Source organism: Boleophthalmus pectinirostris, unplaced genomic scaffold, assembly GCF_026225935.1.
Source record: "Boleophthalmus pectinirostris isolate CB_2022bp ecotype Guang Dong unplaced genomic scaffold, ASM2622593v1 HiC_scaffold_14, whole genome shotgun sequence".
NCBI classification, from domain to species: Eukaryota; Metazoa; Chordata; class Actinopteri; order Gobiiformes; family Gobiidae; genus Boleophthalmus; species Boleophthalmus pectinirostris.
Genome location: NW_026571047.1, coordinates 15,843,533 through 15,868,428, shown reverse-complemented (window position 1 = coordinate 15,868,428; position 24,896 = coordinate 15,843,533). Strand labels below are relative to the sequence as shown.

General features: G+C 37.6%; 2 protein-coding genes across 2 annotated transcripts; one reads left to right on the top strand and one right to left on the bottom strand.

Moving 5' to 3' along the window:
* Positions 1–116: 116 nt before the first annotated feature.
* On the bottom strand, positions 117–18,107 carry nrap (nebulin-related anchoring protein). The gene is given in 47 exon segments (XM_055150379.1): positions 117–404; positions 1,055–1,210; positions 1,642–1,953; positions 2,321–2,428; positions 2,513–2,617; positions 2,750–2,848; positions 3,285–3,389; positions 3,769–4,080; positions 4,417–4,524; positions 4,597–4,701; positions 4,774–4,872; positions 4,962–5,066; positions 5,168–5,218; positions 5,220–5,366; positions 5,480–5,593; positions 5,712–5,819; positions 5,895–5,999; positions 6,103–6,201; positions 6,976–7,080; positions 7,167–7,320; positions 7,791–7,948; positions 8,025–8,132; positions 9,502–9,606; positions 9,686–9,784; positions 10,290–10,394; positions 10,473–10,670; positions 10,873–10,980; positions 11,090–11,197; positions 11,323–11,427; positions 11,509–11,607; positions 11,708–11,803; positions 11,878–11,982; positions 12,078–12,182; positions 12,668–12,784; positions 13,465–13,572; positions 13,657–13,764; positions 13,847–13,954; positions 14,051–14,155; positions 14,228–14,335; positions 14,422–14,535; positions 14,752–14,856; positions 16,072–16,159; positions 16,278–16,372; positions 16,757–16,786; positions 16,788–16,846; positions 17,029–17,112; positions 17,940–18,107. Coding segments are annotated over 46 exon segments (5,460 nt in total). The 5' UTR covers positions 17,066–17,112; positions 17,940–18,107; the 3' UTR covers positions 117–122.
* casp7 (caspase 7, apoptosis-related cysteine peptidase) lies at positions 18,013–23,495 on the top strand. Its single transcript, XM_020918104.2, has 7 exons — positions 18,013–18,168; positions 18,632–18,747; positions 20,401–20,552; positions 20,627–20,755; positions 21,251–21,426; positions 21,671–21,809; positions 21,882–23,495. The coding sequence occupies exons 2-7, from the start codon at positions 18,632–18,634 to the stop codon at positions 22,106–22,108; spliced, it is 939 nt and encodes a 312-aa protein (XP_020773763.1). The 5' UTR covers positions 18,013–18,168; the 3' UTR covers positions 22,109–23,495.
* Positions 23,496–24,896: the final 1,401 nt, after the last annotated feature.

Genomic DNA, 24,896 nt, shown 5'->3' with positions numbered 1-24,896 from the left:
AGGCAAAGCAATAACATCTCCATGGAGAAAAGCATTTGACGGGCCCTCCACCAGAAAAGTTACACAATGCACCTTTAACTTGTGGTTTCATTGGTGGTTGTAATGCCAAATGTGTGTATTTCTTATGCTTCCTCTATGGCACCTTTAGTAGACATAGACTGGAGCATGGCAGCTGTTGATGATGATGATGATGAAGTGCTTGAGGATTTCTTCTCCATGGACTTGAATGAGGAAGTGGTGGTGGTTGTGGTTCTTTTCTGGACAGTCTGGATCTTCTTGCGTTTGACATGTAGGACCTCCATGGCGTCCATGTTGACTCCCTGTTGGATCTCCTCAGTGGTCTCCACCTGCTCTGATGACTGCTGCTGGTTCTGCTGCTGCTCCATCTGCTCCTGGTACTGCAGCTGGACAAGTGGAGAAATCAGTTGTTTAGCATTGTTTAGTATGTGGGGGTGCAAGGTGCTCAATATATTCTTCAAACATGAAAACAAGTCTCAAAATAAATGGCTAAAATGCCTTATTATTTAAAGGTGCACTATGCAACTTTTCTGATGGAGGGACATCTGTTGACCTGTTTGCATCCAAGAATATGTTAATTCCTCACATGTTTCATGTCTGTCTCCATGGAAACAAGAAGGCGACACTGCCTGGTCAGAATACATGTTTTTTCTAGGTAAGCCTGCTTTTGTTATAACACCTGTAACTGAATAAATGCAAGATAGATAACTGTAATGCTGTATTGTGGAACATTCCAGGCAAAGCAATAACTTCTCCATAGAGACAAACAGGTGGTAAATCTGTTATCAGAAAAGTTACATAGCACACCTTTAACTCATATAATCAACTGTTAAGTTTACCTATACTCAAGTATAATTATTTTACATACGGTACTTATAACTACTACTATAAAACAGTGGTGCAACTGGCCACATTTTTATACAGAGCTTTTCCACCTTCAAGGCACTCAAAGCGTTTTACATCCAGGAACCACTCACCCATCCATACATGCATTCATACACCCGTGTACGCAGACACTATTTTTATGTGAACTCACCATCATCATGTGCTGGTATTTGGCAATAGCCTCGTCAGTACTAACCCCCTCTGTGAGCCCCAGTTCAGCAGCCCTCCTGGCAAGTTCGGCCTTGTGTGATCCAGGAGGGGTCCAGCCCACTCCTCTGATCCAGTTCAGATCTGCCTTGTAGTTCCGCTGTGAAAATAGGACAAATTTGAATTTAAATAGTCAAATGAATTGCTTACACTACCATTTATTACACCAAAATGTACCTATGCATAACATAAGTAGGGCTGGGTATCTTTCCTAATATACCAAATAAACACACTAGTTTGATTTTATATACTACCATAGATGTACATAATGAACATATCTAACCCGGTAGCCACTGTATTCCAAACAGAAAGTGAGCAATACGGGTCTTGGCATTTTGGTCTTAAAATGTTTGTATTAACCCACTGTACCAATCCTGGTGTTTTTATTTCGCTATTTTGTCCATATATAAATTTGTAACTGTGAGCTTTGGTGAGCTTCATTTGACTGGAGCCGAATGCCATGGGTGACGTCACACTTCTTTAGTCCACTTCCGTACAGTCTATGACTATTACATTGTTTTATTTACTTACATCGCTCTGCAGTTTATAGGCCTCCTTGGCATGTTTGACATTGAGTTGTTCGGGGTCACAGGTGTAGTCGTGCAGTTTCTGGCGGTACACCACATCGCTGGCCTGGGCCTGGCTTTTCTTTGCCAGCAGGAACTCGGGCCGGTCTGCGCTGATCTTGTACTGAGAGCGTCCCTCCTTGGACTGCCGCGTGTACTCCAGGTTACTCTGCAGTTTACTGGCCGCCAGAGAGTGCACGAGTTTGGGGTCATCCTCCACACAGCGCAGGCCAATTTGCTGACCCTTCTCCTTCAGATGGGACTCTTTGTAACTCAACTGCAACACAGGGTAAATAGAAATTGAAAATTGGAAAAAATAAAAAGTAAAATCTACATAATCTAAATAAAAAATAAAATATCTATCTAATGAACCAGCAAACATTTACTTTTTTCTTTTGGAGTGACCATAACAAACCATTTCTTATCTAGTATGTGTGTATATAATCAGGTTTTAAGTCAAATGCCATTCCTGCAGCAATAATAACAATTAAAATTCCATGTTATATTGAAATTATACTTTATAAATAATAATAATAACTTTTACTGTGCTACGTTTACTGGCTCTTAACTACTGTACTTTAAAGATACTTTATAAGTAAAAAAAAAAGGAAAAAGTTAAAAGTTAGTATAATGTCACAACTTACATCACTGGCTATTTTCCGTGAGGCCTTGGCAGTCTGGAAAGGAATAGCATCCAGCCTCAAGTCGTAGCCAGATGTCTTCACCTGCTCCCCTTGTGCCTTATAGACTTTCTACAAGTAAACAACAGAATATTACTTCTCTCTTTTTAATATACACAGCATATTAAGACATTGTATATTTAACACAAATCTTACATCACTGATCTGCTGGGCGTTCAATTTGGCCCTCACAAAATCTGGATCATCTGGATGTAAGGTGTATTTGTGCATGTCATCGTTCTTTCCAGATTTGTACAGCCTCTGCACACAGAAGGCAGGGTTACTATCATTTTCTTTATATTATAGTATAAACATTCATATTAATGATATTCCAAAAGTTGTAAGTAATACTCATTAAAATTTGTTACTTGATGTTAAACAAAATAAATGTACCTCACTACACTGCTGGTAACTGGTCTTGGCGTGGATGATATCTGGAGAGTCTGCAACTTGAGTAAACTTGAGACGGTCAGGAAGCTGGCGATATTTCTTCTGCAGAAACAAGAAGTAAATACATACACATTTTGTATAATTATTACAGAATTGGTGTGAATAAGGCCATGTATTTAAAAGATTATGGAGAATACTTCATACTGTAATTCAATTCTATAAGACAAAGACTTGATTATGATATTAAAGCTGGACGATATGACAAGCAATTTATCTTTTTTCTCTCATATGGATTGAGTACATTTTAAATTACTTTCATTTTGCCTTATTACTCATGACTTTTGATAAATGCCATTAAAAAAAAAATCTAACTTCTTTCTATGTCTATGGTCTGATCTCTCCAAACCGCATGCTTTTACTAAGTGTGGAACACTTGATTAAAAAGACCCAAGCACATCATTCACAATTACAGAGGACTGAATCTTGATCGATTAAAATTTTATTACTTGCACAGCCCTAAATAAATTGCTGCACTTACATCACTGACGAGTTCTCCTGCCTTTTTGGCAGACTCCAACTGAGGTGCGCCCACACCATCCCAGGCCACTCCTTTCATATAATTCAAGTCAGACTTGTACAATTTCTACAAGAATAAAAAACATATTAATATACAGATACTTAGGTTACTTACTTAAGTTACTATAATTAAGTATTTGGGCTAATTGTACTTCAGTAGATTTTTAAACAAGTACTTATACTTCAAATACTTCCAATAACTCTAGCCATGCAATTGTAATTAGTTATATTTTAAATTATAGAAGTTACTGAGTCTCAGTTGTCCCAGTAAACAACTGTGTCACTGCTGACTGTGCAGATTGTGGTTTAACAACTCAACTCATCTTCAGTTTAATTAAGCAAAGTTGTGTAAAAAACGTAATGTCACTAAAACTGCATACAAAAGTAACTTGTACTTTGAATAGTGTTACACTAATTACTATACAGTTCAAAGCTTCTACACGCACCTCACTCTGGAGTTCATATGCCTTTTTGGCCCATTTGACCTTCATATCATCAGGCAGCACAGTGTACTCATGCAGTTTCTTTCTGTAGTCCTGGTCACTGGCCAGAGCTTGGGCGTTCTTGGCGGTCACGATGTTGATCATGTCTGGGGTGAGGTGGTACTGTCCGCTGGCTGTTAGGGCGTCTCTTCTGTATTCCTGGTCACTTGCCAGTCGGCCAGCTTGAAGGCAGTGCAGGACATTCTGGTCATCCAAAACGCTCTTCACACCAATGTGCTTTCCCTTCTCCAGCAGGTGGTTGTGCTTGTACTGATACTGCAGAAAAAAGATTTATAATGTTAAGTTCTGAGTTTAACACCCCTGATCTTGGCAAAGGAAAAACATCTCCATGGAGCCAGATCCCCGCATGAGAAAAGTGTCTTAGTGCACGTTTTGAGAGATTTTTGGATACCAGATCGGTTCAGACTCTTTTGTTTAACTATCATAAGTCGCAAGTATTGACAAATTTTCCTGTTTATATTATGTCAAATTTGAGGACAAAAACTATACCTGCTACCTACTATTTCCTGCTCATATTCTATATTCAAAAATGTATGTGACCACTTGTTAAGTGTATATGATAGTGGGTTGTAAAAGCTATAGAATGCATACATCGCTAGCGATGCCGGTAGAGCTCTTTGCAGCCTGGAATGGGATGTCCTGCATGGTCAGCTTGTAGCCCTGAGCTCTCAAAGTGTGCCAGGAATCTTTGTACTTAATCTGAAAGGAGACAGGTATTAAACACAAAAGTGAATATTATATGAATCATTGATAAAACTGCAGTTGTATTACATCGCTGAGATTGGCTGCGTTGATCTTGGCTTGTGTAATTTCCGGTCTTTCAGTGGTGATGGTGTAGTTGTGCTGGTCGCTGACACCTTTCTCTTTGTACAAACGCTGAAAAAAAAAGTTTAAATATTTTAAATGGGCTAATATTTTACATATTAAAAATCAAACATATTAACTCACCTCATTTGTGATTTGTCCACTCATTTTGGCATGAACGATATCTGGGGAGTCAGTGACAGATGTGTGTCTGAAGTTGTATGGTTGTTGGCGGTACTTCTTCTGTTGTAAAAAATAATTGTTACAGTTAAAATAAAGGTAATATAAGAGTGATAGTAGTAAAATAATCCTGTTTTTATTTCATATCTTACGTCACTTATGAGTTCTGTTGCTTTCTTGACTCCTTCAATCTGCAGAGCACCAGTGGCGATCCATGCAGCACCTCTCAAGTAGTTCAGATCTGAGCGGTATACTTTCTGCAAAAAAACATGACCAAAAACAGGTCAGATAATATGTATATTCCATAGTAATATTTTTTATAATATCTATGATATTCATATGGGCTAGGACTTCTTACATCACTTTGCAGAGCATAGGCCTTCTTTGCAGCCTGCACCTTCATATCATCGGGCAAAGGCTGTGTACTGGTGCAGGGTCAGTCTGTAGTCCTGGTCGCTCACTAAAGACTGGGCCTTTTTGGCGTGGGACACTTCCAGCATGTCCATGGGCAGGTTGAACTTAGACATCACCTTGGCAGAGTCCTGCTTGTATTTTATCTAGGCACAAAAACAAATTGTAGTTCGTCTTCTTCCTCCCATTTTTACTTTTATTTTTAAATAATTCTCTTAAGAACTGTGTATGTGTTTTGTAAAAATATTGAATTACTTACATCACTCTGAAGCTTAGTGGCCTTAACCGAGTGAGCAATGTTGATGTCATCCTGAAGTCCTTTCAGTCCAATCATCTTTCCTTTGGTTTTCTCAAATTCTGATTTGTACTTTTGCTAAATTTATAATAAAATGTCATTAGTTACCAGTACTAGTTGCTTAAAGATACTATGGCTTGTATGTCTATCTATATAAAAACACAAAAGAAAGTAAAGAAGAGAGAAGTGAGCCTACATCACTCAGGATCTCTGCAGATGTCTTAGCAGACTGGAAAGGAATGGCATCCAAACTTAGCTTGTAGCCACCATCACGTAACTTAGTCCAAGACTCCTTATACTGGCTCTGAACAGAAGAAAAGTCATGTTTACAAAGTTAATAAAAAAAAAAAAATCACAACTTTGTGAGCCTGTATTTTACCTCACTGATGTTCCTAGCATTGATTTTGGCCTGTACCAACTCAGGCAGCTCTCCACTCAGAGTGTAGTTATGCTTCACATCTTCACCCTTTTCTCTGTATAACCTCTACATGGACAAAACAGTGTATTTTCAAACCACAATTTCATTTTTGTTGTTTCATAAAAAAACAAAACAAAAACAAAACAAAAACAAAAGAACAAAAACCTACATCTACTGCCAGTTTGTTGCTGAGTTTAGCCTGGACCATCTCTGGAGTATCTTCGACGCTGGTGAACTTCAGGTTGCTGACGTTCTGACGATATTTTTTCTGTTGAAGTCAGAATACAAAGAATTTAATTCAGTAACAACAGTAGTGCCATTCTTTGAAAAGCCACCAGAGGGCATAACAACATCACTGCCATTTTTATATCGTGAGATAACGTATTTATAATCAGGAGTGATGATATGAGACACTTAAAATAAGCAACAGTCTATGTACCAGTTATTAATAGAGGTTCTGTTTTAAAACATAGTTGCACAATGCACAGTTTTTAATAACATGTTATGCTAAAATGTAAAAGAACATTTAATGAGAAAATGGTTCTGGATTGTTTTAATATAATCACATTTTGCTAAATATGCTAAAGATTTTAAATATCCATAAATTGTGCTGTGTCATTGTTGCTTAACACAGGGTTATAGGCATGGTATTAAATTGTGACCCCTTACTTCATGATTCAAGAAGAAGAGGGACTAAAATGCTCTAATTAGCAAAGTGTACATGTTAGATATGTGGCAGTTGTGTTTTCTGAAATAATTTTGTTCCTATTAAAATAGCTCCGTATAGGGTTCATAGTTGACCCAGTTTTTAGGCACACACATGTCCACTGAGTCTTTAAATACTTCTGACCCATGCTGTAAACCTAGATATGTGCTTTCCCATCACGTTAGGCAAATTTGGGTATCCCTTTCTTCTAGCTTCCTCATTAAAAATATTCTTACAGATTTAAATAAATAATGTTTTAAAAGTTATAATAGTCCTTCTCCTGCTTTTCTCCTGCTTTTTTGTCAGTGTATTTTGGGTCATCTTGTTAACGCATACCTCACTAACAAGCTCTCCGGCTTTCTTTGCCTGTTGGACATCCAGAGACTTGGAGGCCTCCCATCCAACCCCCTTCATCCAGTTTAGATCAGACCTGTACTGTTTCTAAAGACAGAATCACATATATGGCATTACTTTTCAGTCTCAAAACGTGTTAAATATTAAATGCTTTTTAAATTAATTGTACGTACATCACTTTGAAGACCATAAGCTTTCTTTGCCCATGTGACGTTCAGATCAGTTGGTAAAGTCGTATACTCATGGAGGATGGTCCTATAGTTGGTTTCTTTGGCAAGGTCTTGTGCTTTCTGAGCGTGACTGATGTTCATCATGTCCAAAGACACACTGGAGACAGCAATAAATGTAATAAAATAAATTATCAAATTGAATTAGCTGTACACCAACAACATAAAGCATAAGAATTTCCAAAATACATCAATACTTTTTAAGTCCTCATGACAAGCAATTGCAGTGAACATCAAATTATTTTGAGCTAAACGTTAGTAATAATTATGCTCAATTATATTCTGTCCAATCCAGAATAATTTTTAACTCATGGTCCATTTTAAAATAGATGAACCCAGTAAAAGTACAAAAATAAACTGTTACAAATAAAATACAAATGTTGTAAAAAGACAGGTATATCAGTGTCTTTCCATTTTGGACTGTTATCAAATTATATTGTGCTGTATTATAGAGTCCCTTGTATCTATTATATTGATTAATTTAATACTGATCTTCTTAATGAAACACTTGTTCAATCATACCGTTCAAATTGAAATACTACATTTGATAATGCAATAGTGGTTCCTCACCTGTATTTGGCCTTGGTGTCCTCATATTTCTGTTTGTAGAATCGGTCACTGTGGAGTTTAGTGGCTTGTGTTGAATGAGCCAACTGAGAATCATCACTGACAGATTTAATACCAATCACTTTGCCTTTGTTTTTCTCATACTGTTCCTTATATTTGATCTGTGAGAAACCATTAGAAACAGCATTATAACACATTATTTTAACTAAATATTTTAACTTATTTTTACCAACTCACATCACTGGCCAGGTCCCTCTTAGCTTTCGCAGTGAGGATAGACAAAGAGTCCAGACGCATTTCAAAACCTTTATCCCTCTGCTTTTCCCAGTTACTCTTATATACTTTCTGCAACATGACAACAACACAAGTTAAAACAACACATTTTTATTACCATATAAACAGCTAAAAAAAACAGAAGCAAATGTTCTCCAGACAAACTGCTCTCCATCATGGACACTCCTGCTCACCCACTGCAAGAGACTATAGAGGGACTGAGGAGCTCATTCTCATTCAGCTCAGACAACTGTACAACAATTCACCCTAACACTATGTCATGTCAATCACTATTTCATCTGTACATAGCATGTTTGCATATATTTGTATGACATATTAGGGCCCGGTCAAGCAGAAGTACACAAGCAAGGCCAAAAATTCAAGTTAATGCATCTGATATAAAATGTGTTCAACAGATAGCATATGTACTCTAGTTTATGAAACTGTTTACCTTTTTCCTGTACCATTTTTGGTTGTAAAGTTACATACGTTTTAAACATACCATGTATGCAACATGGAACAAAAATTATTTACCAAATTTCAAAGACCCACAAATCATGTAAATAAATTTATGTATTTCATCATATCTTGTGTTATTCGATCTTTGAACTGTTGATGAAGGTACATACACAATTTTTTTAAATGATAAAAATTTGCTTGGAAGGACTGACATATTTTATAGAAATAGTTACCTTTCATTTTGAAGTAATATTAAAGTATTCGGAAGAAAAAAGCTGAGAAATTATGCAAAATCATGCACCTTCTACTTGGTTGCACAATTTTCCCTCCGTTACTTTCCCTCCGTTACCATGACCTTTCTTAATAAAAAATCTCATTACTCAAAAAGTAAGAGGTTTTTCAACCTAATCTTGTACCATATGGTAGAAAAATATATTAAGGAAATATTCAAACCAGTTTGTTAAGGATATGTAAGTGAGAACTGCTAGTTATCGTTGTTTGTATTTATTGCCCAAAAAGTGCTGCATATTGCATTCCCTCTGTTACCGACATGAGTTTTTAAATTTTTTGTCAACAACTTGAAAGAATATCGCAGGGTTAACTTTACCCTGTTGGAGTGCTAACTCTTTCCTACATTACTTATTTCATTAGTCCCTCTAGTTTCTGAATAAGAGCTATTTGAATGTAAAACATCTACCTGTTTCCCTCCGTTACCGCATAACCGGACCCATTTGTATTACTCTATTTCTATATTTTTATTTTTATTTTTACATATACATTTATATAATTACGCTTTATTTAGCACCAGTCTCTTGATATTTTTGGTACTTCAATTTATTTTTACCATTTATATTGTTGCTCTTTCTTATTACAATATATTGTGATGTGTGAGCTACTGTGTCCAAATAATTTCCCTTTTGGATCATTAAGGTCTGTTTAAGTCTAAGTATTGTTCTAGTAGTAAAATGTAAAATGGACTCACATTGCTGAGGAGTTCAGCATTGGCCTTTGCTTGTCTGAAAAGCGGTTCATCTTTGGTCATGGTGTACTGGTGAATGATCTGCTCTGTGTCTGCTTTGTATGCCAGCTGTAACCAGACAGAAGCATTAGCATTAGCACACCAGTATGTCTCTGTATTATACTGCTCCAAAAAAGTAGGAACTTACATCACTTTGCAGCTCCTGGCTCTTTTTTGCATGCTTAATGTTGAGATCATCTGCCACCTGAGTGAACCTGATTTTGTCTGCCTTTTGGCGGTACTTTGTCTGGTAAACAAGAAGTAGACTCAGTTCAGTCTATTTGTTATTTACAGTATAAAAACACACACTGGAAAAATGGTGTGAGAAGCTGAGAGTGCACAGCAATAGAATACAATATAATGCAAAATCATTATCATCTGTCTCATTTCTGTAGGACTGCAATGACAAATAGGATTCACTGTAACTTATCAATGACTATTTTAATAATCAATTATCATTACCAAGATACGAATTACTAAAAACCTATAGCACATGTAATTTACTGTGAGAATAGTTTTAATGACAAATAATGGTTGTAAAACAGTGCTGTTTTTAAATATATATTTTCTAGAGGTCTTCTGTCTGCACATTTGCTTTAATTGGTAAATCATTCTTATGTCCAAGACACTAGAGACACAAGAAATCATTCTTTGACTAGTCAACAGATAATCACTGAAAGAAACACTCACTTCTGATATAATGATTAGCTGCAGCCTTATTTTTCTGTCAATAATACTAAAATGATACTTACATCACTCAACAGCTCCCCAGCCTTTTTGGCCTGTTCAATGTTGAGACAACCTTCAGCCTCCCATCCAACTCCTTTCATCCAGTTTAGATCTGAGCGATACTGGTTCTTCATATGAAGAAGACACACATTAACAATAAAAATTATGCCTCTGTAATAAAAACATATTTACATAATTTTCCTTACATCACTTTGTAGAGCATAGGCTTTCTTGGCCTGCTGGACTTTAATATCATCTGGCATCACTGTGTAGTCATGGAGTTTCTTCCTGTACTCCAGGTCACTTGCGAGGGCCTGGGCTTTTTTTGCGTGGCTCAAGTTGATCATGTCCTTAGAGCAAGTGTACTGAGACTGGCTTTCCTTGGATCCTTTCTTATATTCAATCTGAGGTATAAAACATAAGTCAGCGTATTTCAACATACTGTTTCCATGGGTTTCAGAATTATGAAAAACTAGGACTGTTGCCCTAGCCATTAACAAATTAAAACTAAATATTTGATCCTATGAATGGTAAAAAGTCCTCAAAATGTTGCCAATAACAGGAAGTTAAAAGCTATTATTAAGAGCATCGTGTGTGATAACTTACATCACTGGCCATCTTTGCAACTTGAAGGGAGTGTAGAGTTTTCGAGTCGCTTACGTTCACTCCCACTGCTTTTTCCTTGTTTTTCATATAGGATTCCTTGTATTTGATCTAAAACACATGCTTCTGGAGTTAATTAAATTTGTCTGTTATCGCATTTCATTAAATTCCTCCAGTTCCTACTTAGTCTGTAATGCTGAGTTAAAGTGTATTTACTTACATCACTGGCGAGGTCTCTGGAGGCTTTGGCTGCTCTGACAGAGAGGTCGTCCAAACCAGTTTCACAGGCTTTTGACTTGGTTTTCTCCCATTGCTCTTTATATTTAATCTAAATTTATATAAATTTTACAGATTACAAAAACACCAGCAATTACACTCACTATTTTATTGTCAGTTAATGTGCACCATTAGAGAAAGTTTGTGTAAGCATAGGGCATTTAAATATTGACTTACATCACTGCACAGTTCAGCGTTAGCTTTAGCCTTTTTGATTTGAGGCAGGTCCTGGGACAGTGTGTACTGATGTTTGGTCTTCTCATAGTCTGCTTTGTAATTCAGCTAAAAGTCACACACAGTGATGTTAACAGTGCTTGTTAGTACTGTGCTTAGATTAAAGCAATAAAGGAAGTTCAGACTCACGTTACTAGCGAGCTGAGCGTTCTTCTTTGCTAGGATAATCTCTGGAGTCTCTATAACGGGTTTGAACTTCACTTGATCAATATGTTGTCTGTAGTTTTTCTGCAAAAGACCATAATAATAAATATTGAGACCATAATAAATGCATGACTTATATATATGACAAGAACATTGCAAATAGGTTAACTACAACAACACTCACATCTTTGAGAGGCTCTAATTTCTTGGTACATTGGTAGCCTGGTGTTAAAGTAGCCTGGTAGTTGTATTCTTGCTCAGACCCTTGCTTGTAAACAATCTGAAACAGAAATCACAACAGAATGGATATAATTGGTGAAAATATATGTGAAATTAAATAATTCTAACACTTACATCACTTGCCAGCTTCCCAGCTTTGAGGGCATGCATAGTTTTTGTGTCAATTACAGCGCCCTCATAGTGACCCTTCAAATCTGTGTACTTTTCTTTGTATTTGTTCTGTCAAGCACAAATCACATTTAAGTAAGATGAGCAATGTGAGCAATATGTATAATTAATTATTGTAAAAAAATATATAACACGAGTGTACTTACATCACTGGTGAACTTGGCAACTTTGGCAGCGTTTTGGAATTGTGGTGTCTCACAGAAATTAATACTGTGACCTTTTGTGTTCTCCAAATCCTTTTTATACTCCACCTGAAAATAAACAAATGTGATTAAATGGCATCTTTATTGCATCCCATGTCCAGCTAAGAGACAGTAAATGCCATTGGATATTCATGGGCAATAGTTAAAATAGTATACAGTATACACGCAAAATCACATACAAGATTTACAGAACATTATCTGAAAAGAGGAGTGGATATGCCATGCAATAAAGCTAATTACTTTCCCTCCGTAGGTTGCATACATCAAATCCAATCTCATTTTAGTACCATTTACTGCTGAAAAAAATAGAAAGACTAACATTACTCTGAGGGGATATGCAATGGCCTTGAATATAAGCCTCCACTTCATGGGATAGGAATTTCAAGGATTTAAAAAATGCATTTCTGGACAGTGACAAGTTATGTCAGATTTCCACCATGGCGTTGCAGGAGACTGTTTGTCTAAGAGGCTACACCTATGTGCAAACCACATGCATGCACTATACTAGGCACACATGATGCTGACAGCCACACCTCGCTGACAATCTTGCTGATTTTCCGTGCGTTCTTCAGGGCAAGGTTGTCCTCAGAGGTCAGACTGTGGAAGTGTGATGTGCCCTTCATCTTGTTTATGTCTTTCCTATATTTCAGCTGTGAAGGATAAGAAGTGATTTATGTAAATAGAAATCCGTGCATCCCGGGCTTAAGGATCATGAGATTAGTGGCATACACATATACATACAAATGGTCTAATTTAGCCTAGGTGGATGTGGTGAAGAATGGGACTGCATTGTTGAGAACCATTTATTCTGGCCAGTGTTGACAAGTCTAGGTGATGTATAGAAGAGGAGCATTTGACATCAAATGGCATTTTAGGGTTTAGAGTCAGTCAGTGTATAAAGGCTAATGTTATGAATGGCACGAAACCTGTCTATATACGCATGAGCAAATGTGAGGGAAAGTAAAATTAAAGTATACTTGTACTGTACATATACACATATACAGTTGTGTGATTGTGCCTTATTTGATACTAGTCTCTTGCTCTTTTTGCCACTTTCTTATTATAATATACTGTCATGTGTGAGCTACTATGTCCAAATTATTTCCCTTGTGGATGAATAAAGTCTGTTTATGTCTAAGTCTAAAAATAAATTTAGATCTACCTTTCTATTAATTAAATTAACTCATTGTTTTGGAAGTTTTCCATGGAAAACAAAGAAAACTCAAGAAGACCGAGTGTAAAACCTATGTTAAAGTCTTACAGTAGTCAGCTCAAGAATCAAACTGACCCTGTAAACAATTCTCCATCAAGAAAAAATATTCATACTCACATCACTTGCATTTTCTTGAGCCTTTTTGGCCAGATGGTACCCAGGAGTAATCATGGCAGGAAAACTGCCTTTGCCTCTCTGCTGTTCATACTCTTCAGTGTATGCAATCTGAAAGACACATTAAACTCTACTGTTCATAATAATGGATAGATTATGGGGTAAATCAGATGCTATCATCACAAATGTAATTACCTGGCTGTGGCGCTCTCCATTTTCTCTGGCTAATGCTGCCTCAGCCACACCGACTTCAGTACTGGCTTTACCTTTTATCTGCTGGTCATAAACCTGGCGATATTTTATCTACAAGACAAAAACACCAGTGAGGGAAAACTACAGTTGGGCAGATGCAGTATATGTGTGGTTTACAGTGGTTAATATTTACATCGCTGGCCTGTGCAGTCGCCTTCTTTGATATCTGGTATCCAGGTGTGAGATGTGCAGGGAAGCTGCCTTTCCCCCTTTGCTGTTCATATTCCTCTGTGTAAGCATACTAGAAAATGCAACAAAAAAAAACATCAAAACACTTCACAATTCACAAAACTATTGTGTTATGTCTATTTTCATTTTTTTAAAAGAAGTCTCTTACATCACTAACTATTTGTCCCTGTTTTTTAGCCAGAAGCACCTCTGGAGGATCAACAAATGTTGTATACTTTGAAACTCGTTCCTCGTGCCCCTTCTTGTATTCCAGCTGCAGAGAACACACCCGTATCATAATCATGGACACACATCATGTGCATTCAAGGAAAAGAAAAACACTTACACTACTGGCTAATGTGTTGGCTTTCTTAGCAGCTTGGTAACCGGGTGTGATCAGTGCAGGGAAGCTTCCCTTTCCTTTTGACTGCTCATATTCTTCTGTGTACTTGACCTTTGCACAACATGACACATATACAGAATACAGTCATATGTGATAACTTCACAGCATTTAAATATTAAACATAAGCAGATACTTACATCGCTGATGTTTTTCTGAGCCTGAGACACAGTGATCATCTCTTGATTGGTCACCATCCCAGAGTACCACTGCTGCTGCTGCTGCTGCGAGAACTCAGATCTGGACTGAAAGGCCTGTTTAGACACAGGACACACAGGTTTGGGTCATTGTGTGTGTTTAGTACATTACATCTGGGATACTTTTCCCCAGTCTTTTTTTGACTGATTTGGGTCTGGTGAATTTATAATCACTTCAGATGCACCATAAGGAAACACACTTGTTTATCTAAAAGGATTAGAGAGAGAAGTGTGACCCTTTGCCAGAGGCCAGTTGCTCTACTGGGAGCTCACCTGGCTGGCCATTTGATTGGCTAGTCGAGCCCTCTCCAGCTCCATGGACCTCATGTCATAGTGGAAGGTGGACATAAAGCGCTCACCATCTTCACGATACTTCAGCTACAAGTGCACATAGATGAAAGCATTAAGCCAAGGCCAGCACACAGCACATGCACACACTCACTGCTTTTGAATTAGCAAAGCTGCCAGAGTCAGTATGCAATAAAGAGTGACTTTGTACTATGATACTCGAGTAACCCCTCACCCAGACGCTTTATTTTGTCTACTTTGAACTTGCTGACCATTCCTGTTTAATATCTGAGATAATAATAGTGCCATGGTATTAATAACTTGTGTTCTGGTTAGGATTAAGCAGGGCCTGTTAGAAATCAGAAGTCCTTTCTAGAATATTATTAAAAGCAGTGGTAATACAGTGTTAAACCTAAGCCATTACAATATGTGAATTAAATGATAGATGGAAGATGATTTAGTGCGGCTGCAAAAAAGCTAAAACCGACAATAGAAAAATATATCTATACTTTTTTGCAGTAAGTGTAAGAACCCATTAAAAATGTGAAAAATCCTTGACTATTCTGGGCTTAAAAATCACTCAACCCACCAAAGTCAACCCTAGATCAAGTACCAATATGCAAAGCCTTTTATCTCCCTGGAGGCGTATGGCAATAGCTGATGCGCTCACTAGCCTACTCTTAATATAAGCACGAGAGCTTAGCATGAACCCGTAGACACAGACATACTCAGACAGACATGGACAGGTGTGGCGGGCAGAGGAGAGGAAGAGATGTGGAGCTGTTTTTCCTCATGTATAATTTTAGACCCCCAGAGGCGTAATGTGGACTAAGTGAGGGAAAGGGGTGGGGTGGGTTTGGGAAGGGGGGTCTTTCTGGAGCTCTGTCACAAATCCAGAAATAACCGAAGCCACGCTCTCCATTCCTCACCACTGCTGTCACCATACACTCACTGGGTCCATAGGGGGCTAGTCCACAAGTCCCCCTTGCAAAACGACTATTACATCTTTTCGCTCTTACTTGTCAAAAGATTTGTTATGGATGCCTCATGATGTTTGGTATTTTTAAGCTTTTTTACTAAAGAACATTTTAAAGTTGTGTCCTTCAACTTAGCAACAGCACAATATTTTTACTATATTCATAACATGCTCGATAGCAGTGGTTTCCAGTATGCAGTGAATGACAGGGCTGGTCACTTAGGTCATCCTGTCAACAGTCCAGCCTGAATCACATCAAGGCTGAAATACCTAGAGTCAAGCTGGCCTCAGTTTTTTTTTCTTTTTTTTTCTCCGCATGTCACTCTCACCTCACTGCTCGCCATGGTTTGCTTCTTGGCGTTGATGTTGATTGGGGTTTCATAGACACTGGTGAATGTGTTGTTTCTGGGATTGTGTCTGTAGGGAAAATCAGTCAAATATAAAAAAAAAAAATCAATAAAAATGCTTTATGTAGATAGTAGAAATGAAAAAAAAAATAAAATAAATAAAAATTCAATTAACAATTCAGACTTACACAGAGCAGTATGGCCTCTTCTTATGACTGACAAAGTTATTAGCAGTCAGCACCATTTTACAAACATCACAGTGGAAACATGCTTTATGCCAGTTCTGCCAAAGAAAACAAAGATATATTAATAATACTTTAATTACATGCTTGTTCATGGGACTTCATGAGAATCTAATTTTAACCTCTAAAAATATTTTATAGGGTTGTTAAAAGAGTATTCACAGGGTTACAGGGCTAGATTCATTTAGTACAGGGTAAAAGGGCAACAGTATTTCAGGAAGCTTATGTACTCTAAACTCACTGCCCAATTCAAATGTGTATACTATTTGGATAGTATATTTTGTTATTTAGTAGTAAAATAAAATAAAAAAGAACGAGTATAAAAAAATTAAGTAAAATCACACATATTTTTATAACTCTATTTCCAAGTAATGTTGTCATATAGATGTTATACATTAAAGTAGAATTGCGTATAGTTCTATTACCTGGTCGATGCAGTTGATCTTCTCAGCTGGGTAAACCACAAACCCACACCTTGCACACGACTGCATGGTGAACTCCTTTTTGTATTTCCCCTAAAAGCGGATTAAATAGTTGAAAGAATTATCCAAAAATCTTAAAGGAATACCCAAACAAAAGTGTGGTTATTCAAGCAGGAGCTTCTGGCAGTGACTGTCAGACAGTGAGGCTGAATAGTGTGTCCCTGGTAGTGGTAAACTTAGCTGTGTGACTGTGAAGTATTGGAAGTGTCTCTTACTTTGACACATGTCCCATATTGGACCAACCCCCTCCATGTAGGTTAGCGTGCCTAGAGGACCAGCTCAGTTCAGCAGCTGTCTGTCTACGAAGGGACAGGTCAGAGTGAGATAAAAGAGGGTGACACAGAGACACTTGTATGAACTCATTAGCCAAATCATTATGTTAGTAATGTTGGAAGACTTTACTTACACAATTTCGGTAACTTAGTATGCCTCTGTTTGATAAATTAAAGGGCCCATATTACATTATTTCTGATCTGTGTTATAATGTTGTTTCCTCACCACAACCTGGACTTGTGTTTTGTTTCATTTACATATGTATATTTAGGTGTTATTCTCTCAAACTAAAACACTCTGTTCCACCTTCTGATCTCATTTGGTAATACAAGAGGTGTATGGTGGACAAGATGTAGACAGACTAATAATAAAGGGTTACTTAAACATGGGTGAATGAAACAAAACACAACTTCAGGTGTGTTTTTGATGACATTCTAACATGGCTTAAAGCTCACAAGAGTCAATTTTGACTTTAAATACTTATACAGACAAACTAATAAAAACACTTTTCTAACATTGGTGCAAAATATACTAACAGCTGGAAAACACTACATTGGTTGTTTCAGATTCTAGATGTCATGATCCCAGATAGGGGTAAGAGACAGTTTTTTCTATTGATAACATTACACTTTGCCATGAAAAATCCAAAACGTAAATTCATAAATGTTGAACCAGAGCATTTCTAGCAGTAACTAAACCCCAAAACTCACTCCATTAAAACAAACATCTACAACAATATTAATTTTATAATATTGTCATGCCATCTGAAACCATAGGCTTGGCTGTATTATGTTGACTGCTAACTTTAGGCCTATTAGCATCAAACTTCTTCAAGGTTAATAATGTTACTTACAAACTCTTAATATCCTCTTAGTCCTTCAAGTTGACTTTGACCACAGTTTTGAGCATTTCACACGCTAAAATTTGCCTACCTGTCTTCTCTCCCCAGACCATCCCACACAGGCCGTGGACGTACGGTGATGACGTAGCCACGCATCTCAGAAAGTTTCTCGCAGGAGCCAACGCACGAGTACTACTTTCGCTTTTACAACTTTGGAGAGGAACAGAAACACTGAAGAAAGGTATGGTTTGGAGAAACAGATGACCACATTACATTTGCTCAAAATTACAGATCTGACCACGCAAATCAACGTTACTAGGAAGTACCGTGTGAAATGGCGTAGTTAACTTTAATGAAGAATCCTTATGGGAAATTACTTTGTTAGCTAACCAAACAATCACTTTCATTTTGTGGTAATCACTGGGTATACAACCTGCTGTACATACCCAATATGTTGTCCAGGCAGTGGTGTAAATCTAAAACCATGTTACTTTAACAGTTTGAGTAATTTTTTTGTTGCCGTACTAACTACTACTAATGCTAACTAACTACAGTGTAGATGTATTCAATGTAGTATAGTGAACGGAGACATCTCAGCTATAGTCATTACCACTCGTTACCCATAATCATTCATTACTGTACCTGTTCACTAGAGCTATTCCTGCTATTTCTGACTTTGTAACACTGCTTGGTTGTAAACACAGATGGCTGGGGAGCCTGCTGAGCTCGGCGCACTTGGAGATGAAGTTGAGGAAGGCGCTATGGAGGATCAGACAGATGCGAAGCCCGACCGCTCAGGGAGGTTTCGACTCTTCGCAAGGTGATAAGTCTTTGGTCAATATGGTCAACAAGCTGAGAAAACTAAAGAAGCCCCAAAACGGTATCGCTAAATGAATGCTGATCATTTCATTTTTATATTTTAATATGACATTTTTTGAAGGTAAAGTGCAGAAACTCACCTCTTCTTATAACCACATTATAACCACCGTATTACATCATTACTATACTTAATGTTGTTGTTTTTTTTTACTTTTAGTTAGCCTAATGGTAAACAAATGGAAGTATTGACACTACAATGTATTCATCAGTAATAGTGATCCAGCAGCTATTCCATGGCTCTTTTGTGTACTTTTATATAATTTTTCATGCCTCTGGATTTTTGCTCATGTTGCCATGCCAATAAAACTATTACCATCGATCTTGAACTCTAAAGCTATGTCATTGCAAAGATCTGCTAAGTCAAACTAAAAAAACAATCCAGTGGAAAAGCAAACTATTATAAATGACCTCATGAGACCTTTCACATTAGGCTAACTCTATGTAAACAGAGTTCACTGGTTTTACTCAGGTTGACACACAAGGTGGCACTGTAGCACTTTTGTAGTTATGTAGTTAATGACTAATAAAATTATAGTTATTATATTACTATTATTATAGTACTGCCCTGGTATGCCTTTTTTGAACCTGTTCTGGTCCTGGGTCTTTTGAGAATTTTAAAAGAATTTTATCTTTTAATACCGGTAGTCAAGTTTTTATTGCACCTTCTCCTCAAAGGTCACTGTGGGTATGGCCTTTGGGATGGGCAAACTGGTGGCACAGTGAGATTCTGTATTTGTCAGCACAGGGACAACTTTATGCCCTGTCTGACCTCAGCATGGAGTGAGGTACAGGGCCTAAGTTCAATAGGGCTTTAGAAAGCACTAGTGTGAGGGTAAGGCTGCTGACTCAGGGGGCTCACAGTGCACCGCCCCCCACCACAGCATCCAGTGCCTCAGTCCAGTCTCCCTCCAGTACAGAGAGCATGTCAGTATCCTAGCACACAGCCAAAAAAGTGTGGAGTAACACTATATCGGCAAGATCAGACAGCCTATTTCAGATGCAGAGTGGTGTAGCGCTTAATGACGAACCCAGGTAAGATTTGATCCCAGTCTTTCTCCTGTTCCTGCCTTCTGTCATGTCCAGTCCACAGCAAAACAGGAGTTGCAGCTTGTAGCCCTCCCTCTGCAGTCAATAGTTTCCAGATGGGAGGGGGTGAAAAAGTTCTGGATCACATGTTTTTTTGAATACGTTTTGGCGACCTGCTTGTGTTAGTCACTGTATTGTTAATTCTGACGGGAGCATCCAGATGACCAGGCTCTTCTGGAACAAGCCTGGGTCTTTTGAGCCTCCTATGGGCCACTGTTGGCTTGTGTATGTGGATAGATCTTTTCAAGAATGGAAATATGACAGGTGTGTGGCAATTAGAACGTAGATTATTGAGATTCTTTTTTAAAATTGCTAAAAATGTTCTAGCTCCTACTCTCTAGTGTCCTGTTAATTTGAATGTGTAACTTTGAGTATATATGAAATTAAAAGAAATTATTTCTGTCTTTTCTAAAATAGTGATATTTCTCCTGGGGACAATTTTATCTAGTTATTTTATGACCTCTATTGTAATTTTATGATGTGTATTTCTGTTTGTGGCTTTTTCTAGTAAGAAAAATAAGGATGGCCAGATGCGGGAGCAGGACCATAATTCTGAAAGCCATTACAGAATTGTTTCACCTACATTCCAGTATAAGATGAGCCACCAGCGCGTGGGCAAGTGCATCATCATCAACAACAAAAACTTTGATGAAAAGACAGGTACGGCAGTGCTTGTACTACTAAGTATATCATATTTTAGATTTTGAAAACATAGTATTTAATCTTCTCCATAGGGATGAATGTACGCAATGGCACGGATCGTGATGCAGGGGAGCTGTTCAAATGCTTCAAGAACCTGGGCTTTGAAGTCTTCATCTACAATGATCAGACATGTGAGAAGATGGAGCGTCTCCTTAGAGAAGGTAAGTGAGATATCCATTTCATGGTACAATATTCAGTCCAAGAAACAGAGATGTTACGTGATCTAAAACCTTCAGTCAGTGTTTTTATAAATCAGATGCCTTGGAAGTACGTGGCTTCTAACATTTATAGAGACAATTTCTGCTCTTATCATAGTTTAGCCAAATCCCTCCAAATGTGAGCTATACACGCAAACTGTGCTTGTCTATGTAACCTTGTGCTAATGGTAATATGGGCCACCTGTTCATGAGTACATGCATAATTTGCATAATTGGCAGCTTTAAATGAGTATTTCAGGATTCATGTAGCAGAACTACAGTACTTGACAATCTAGAATCACCTACAGCTGTGAGTTCATTTAGTTTTATGAATAAAACATATATATATTTTAAAAATATATTTTAATAAGTTACATTGCTACCACTTAAAATGTAGAGGTCTATAGAATTTGTTGGAGACCAAGCTAAGAATACAGTTCTGTCTTGTGTGTGGGTCAGCCTCAGAAGAAGACCATAGCGACAGCTCTTGTTTCGCCTGTATCCTGCTGAGCCATGGCGAGGAGGGCATGATCTATGGGACAGACGGAGCCATGCCCATTAAGACCATGACCTCACTGTTCAGGGGGGACATGTGCAAAAGCTTAGTCGGGAAACCCAAGCTCTTCTTCATTCAGGTGAGAGGATTTTAGAAGCTTTCTCTAAAGGTTCTCTGTAAAAGGCAAAGAGTTGCAATTCAGACTTCTTCCCACACATATAGCATTGAGGTTATACAGTTCATGGACTTACTAGTCAAGCACAAAACACATAATTATTGTTTATCATCTCAGCTTTTAAAAGTAGTTCTAATTGCTTCACCAGGTCATCGTTGAGAAAGCTACTCAGGATCACAATGAAATGTCATTTCATTTACTTCACCAGGCTTGTCGGGGATCCGAGTTTGATGATGGCATTCAAACTGACTCAGGTCCGCCCAATGACCCCCTGGAGACCGATGCCAACCCCAGACATAAGATCCCAGTTGAAGCTGACTTTCTCTTTGCATACTCCACAGTGCCAGGTACAGTACTATAAATCAATGCACTGTATGTTTATGTATTTTTAATATAAGCTTGATTGTAATGATTTTTAGGATACTACTCATGGAGGAACCCTGGGCGGGGCTCCTGGTTTGTTCAGGCTCTCTGTAATGTCCTGAATGAATTTGGGAAGCAGCTGGAGATCATGCAGATCCTCACTCGAGTTAACTACATGGTGGCTACCAGCTTTGAGTCCTGGTCTGAAGACCCACGCTTCAGTGAGAAGAAGCAAATCCCTTGTGTGGTCTCCATGCTGACCAAAGAACTGTATTTTAACTGATCTTTGGCCCAGCCCATAGACGACGCATGGACTAACTAAGTGGTCAGAGCATTCGGGCCCAGCAGAACTTCGCACTATTGACCATTTTTGTGTGAACTTGGTCCCCAAAAAGCACTTAACAAAAAAAGAAAACTCTACAGTGGCACTTCATGTGGTGACATTCACATCTGCTTCAGACGATACTCTACCGTGCCACACACTCTGATCTTGTGACAGCCATTGTCAGATATCAGTGTTGCTATCCTAACCCAGAAATATCACTGCCAGATCTTCTGGGTTTGGAATAATATACATGAAAATGAATCCATCCATTTTCCTTGTATGTCTGCAGAAGACACTTGACCAGCACTACACAGACTTGTGTATTTTTAATCAATCCCATTTATAAGAAAGAAAAAAATACCACCTAACTAAGAGCTTCTGCAATGATTATTGTAGTAATAAAATATACTCATGCACTGTAGAAAGAAATGTATTTGGAAAATGGATCAGATCCTTTGCTGTTTTGGATAACATTATCATGTATTCACTGTGTTGGCATCCTCAGGTTCCATATGTGGATACTTTGTATGCATTATAGTGATAGTAATTGGATATTTGTGTTCACACAAATATGCATGTGATAACTTTTGCCAAAAAATATTTTTTGTAGATTTTTACCCTTTAAGAGAACTTGAGATCGTTCTAAGTGTGTCATATCTATCCAGCATAGAGCTGAAGAGGCTTTAAAGCACAAGTTGTATATTAGTGTTGTACTTTGTATTAACATAAAAAGTTAGATCTAGAATCTTTATCAAGCAATATCAAGAAACTGGTGTTCCTCCTCTATCGATGCTACATCTACAAAGTGTTCTGTCTCTGTCTTGTCTGTCCGACTCAGGCAGCTATTCTGTGGTGAAGTCAAACCAAAACCATAATACAATCTCACTGTCCAAGAGGTTTCTACACTCAATTATTGCATGTTTTATCAACAGCTGTTTAATGTTTAGTCATTCACTCTTTTATTTTAAAGTCATTTTATATTTCTATTTTACTCATGCACTTCTGCATCCTCTCGACACGTGGCTCTAAATGATGTGGTGCACGCCCTGTGCTGGAAAAAAAATACGTTTTTTTAATCACTTTTTGGAATGGTTTGAAAGAGGGTAATTTGACTTTGGGAGGTAACTTTGGAATGCTTTTTGGTGTTGGATGCTTTTGTCCTCAGGAATATATTTTAATGACTTGAAAAGTGATGTATGAAATACTTCCAATAAATTAGCCCATTTTTTCCTAGGGCATGTTAATACTGTTGTAATGAAATTGATTTATTCTGTAATTAATCTGTTTGTATATTGTTACACACAAAATGGTTCATATGCAATAAATAAAACCTAAGACAAAAGAAGTCCCTTGTTTCATAAAGTAAGAGGTCATTTGTTCTAATACTTTCAAGGAAGACATCTCTTTCTAACTACAAACTTTTCTTCTAATATAGACCTACTACATGTGACATTCTAAAAGGCACCCAGACCTATTTCTGGGTTCAGTATTGAGAAATATTTTTGACAGTTGAATGAGCCTGTATGATTCGATCTGGTTGTAGGGGAACAAGACACTTTCAGACTGTAGAGGGCAGTCTCAGTGTGAGCCTGTACAGTCAGTTATAATTTACTGTTCTTTGTCTAAAGTGGATTCTGTATTATAACTCAGATATAGGCCCTCTACTCACTGCTGCTGCACTGCTCACATTGTTAGGACCATGTTCTTATCTCACTCAAGAATCATGGAATAGGTCACATGACTTCAGGATATATAGAAGACAAGTGTACTTTCATTTTTCCATTTTCAGAAACATGTCAGTGTGGGAATATGTTCTGAACAACCTTTCAGTGCACCTATGAGAACATGTCCAGACCAGTGGGTAAACACAGTGCAGTAGTCAGGTATTATTCTTCGCTTTTAAGTCTGTCTGTAAAAAGTACATTTAGCCAGAGGAAACAAAAGAACAGAACATTCAAAAGTAGATTGTTTCAGTCAGTTTCTGATGCACAGAGCAATATTTGACATGTGACATAATGTCTTTGGAAAATGTAATGATGATAATGGAAGCTAATGGAACATGAGGTACTAGGCTTAATATACGGCATTATGGCTATAGCAGTAGTTGACTAATAATTTGTTCAGTACTTTTAATTAAATTGGATGTTTACAGATTTAGGTATGATTGGGACTTACTGTATTATTGAACTGTTGAATCTGCTTGTGTCCTTCCACACATGAGGAAAACCACTGAGGATAACAAACAATATGCTATAGTCATTTAGCCTATAATGTGATTTATCTTTCTACTACATTTTATTTTATAGGTTTTAAACATGCAATAACCATACAAGTTACCAATGCTCCTGGACATGACACAAAAGCAAGATTGCTTTTAGAAAATGTTCCTCCAAAATGTCCTGAAAAGTCCATAACCTCTAGAAGTGGTCAGTGAAGACATGCCTTTGAGTGAAAGCTCAAACGGAAAAATCATCCTTCAAAACGGTCTCCCCAGACTCAGTGTCTCCTTGTGTCTAAAACATGGATTTATCAGCATAGTGCACACACATACTTCTGCATCTACAGTATATGAGCACTTAGACTGACATGTCCATTTAGGAGATCATTTAGAAACTCTCATAAACTACAAACATGTTCTTTCACATTAGGAGGGCTACATTACTGGACGCCCACTGAGACATCAACTCAAATTAGTTAGGAATTTAATCTTGTGCACCCTAAGAAGCTCTGCAACCACATGATGAAT

Coding starts and splice junctions, on each gene's coding strand:
- casp7 (XM_020918104.2), top strand. CDS start 18,632: ATGGCTGGGGAGCCTGCTGAGCTCGGCGCACTTGGAGATGAAGTTGAG. Junction 20,553..20,626: donor AAACTTTGATGAAAAGACAG/GTACGGCAGTGC, acceptor TCTTCTCCATAG/GGATGAATGTACGCAATGGC. Junction 21,810..21,881: donor TGCATACTCCACAGTGCCAG/GTACAGTACTAT, acceptor AATGATTTTTAG/GATACTACTCATGGAGGAAC.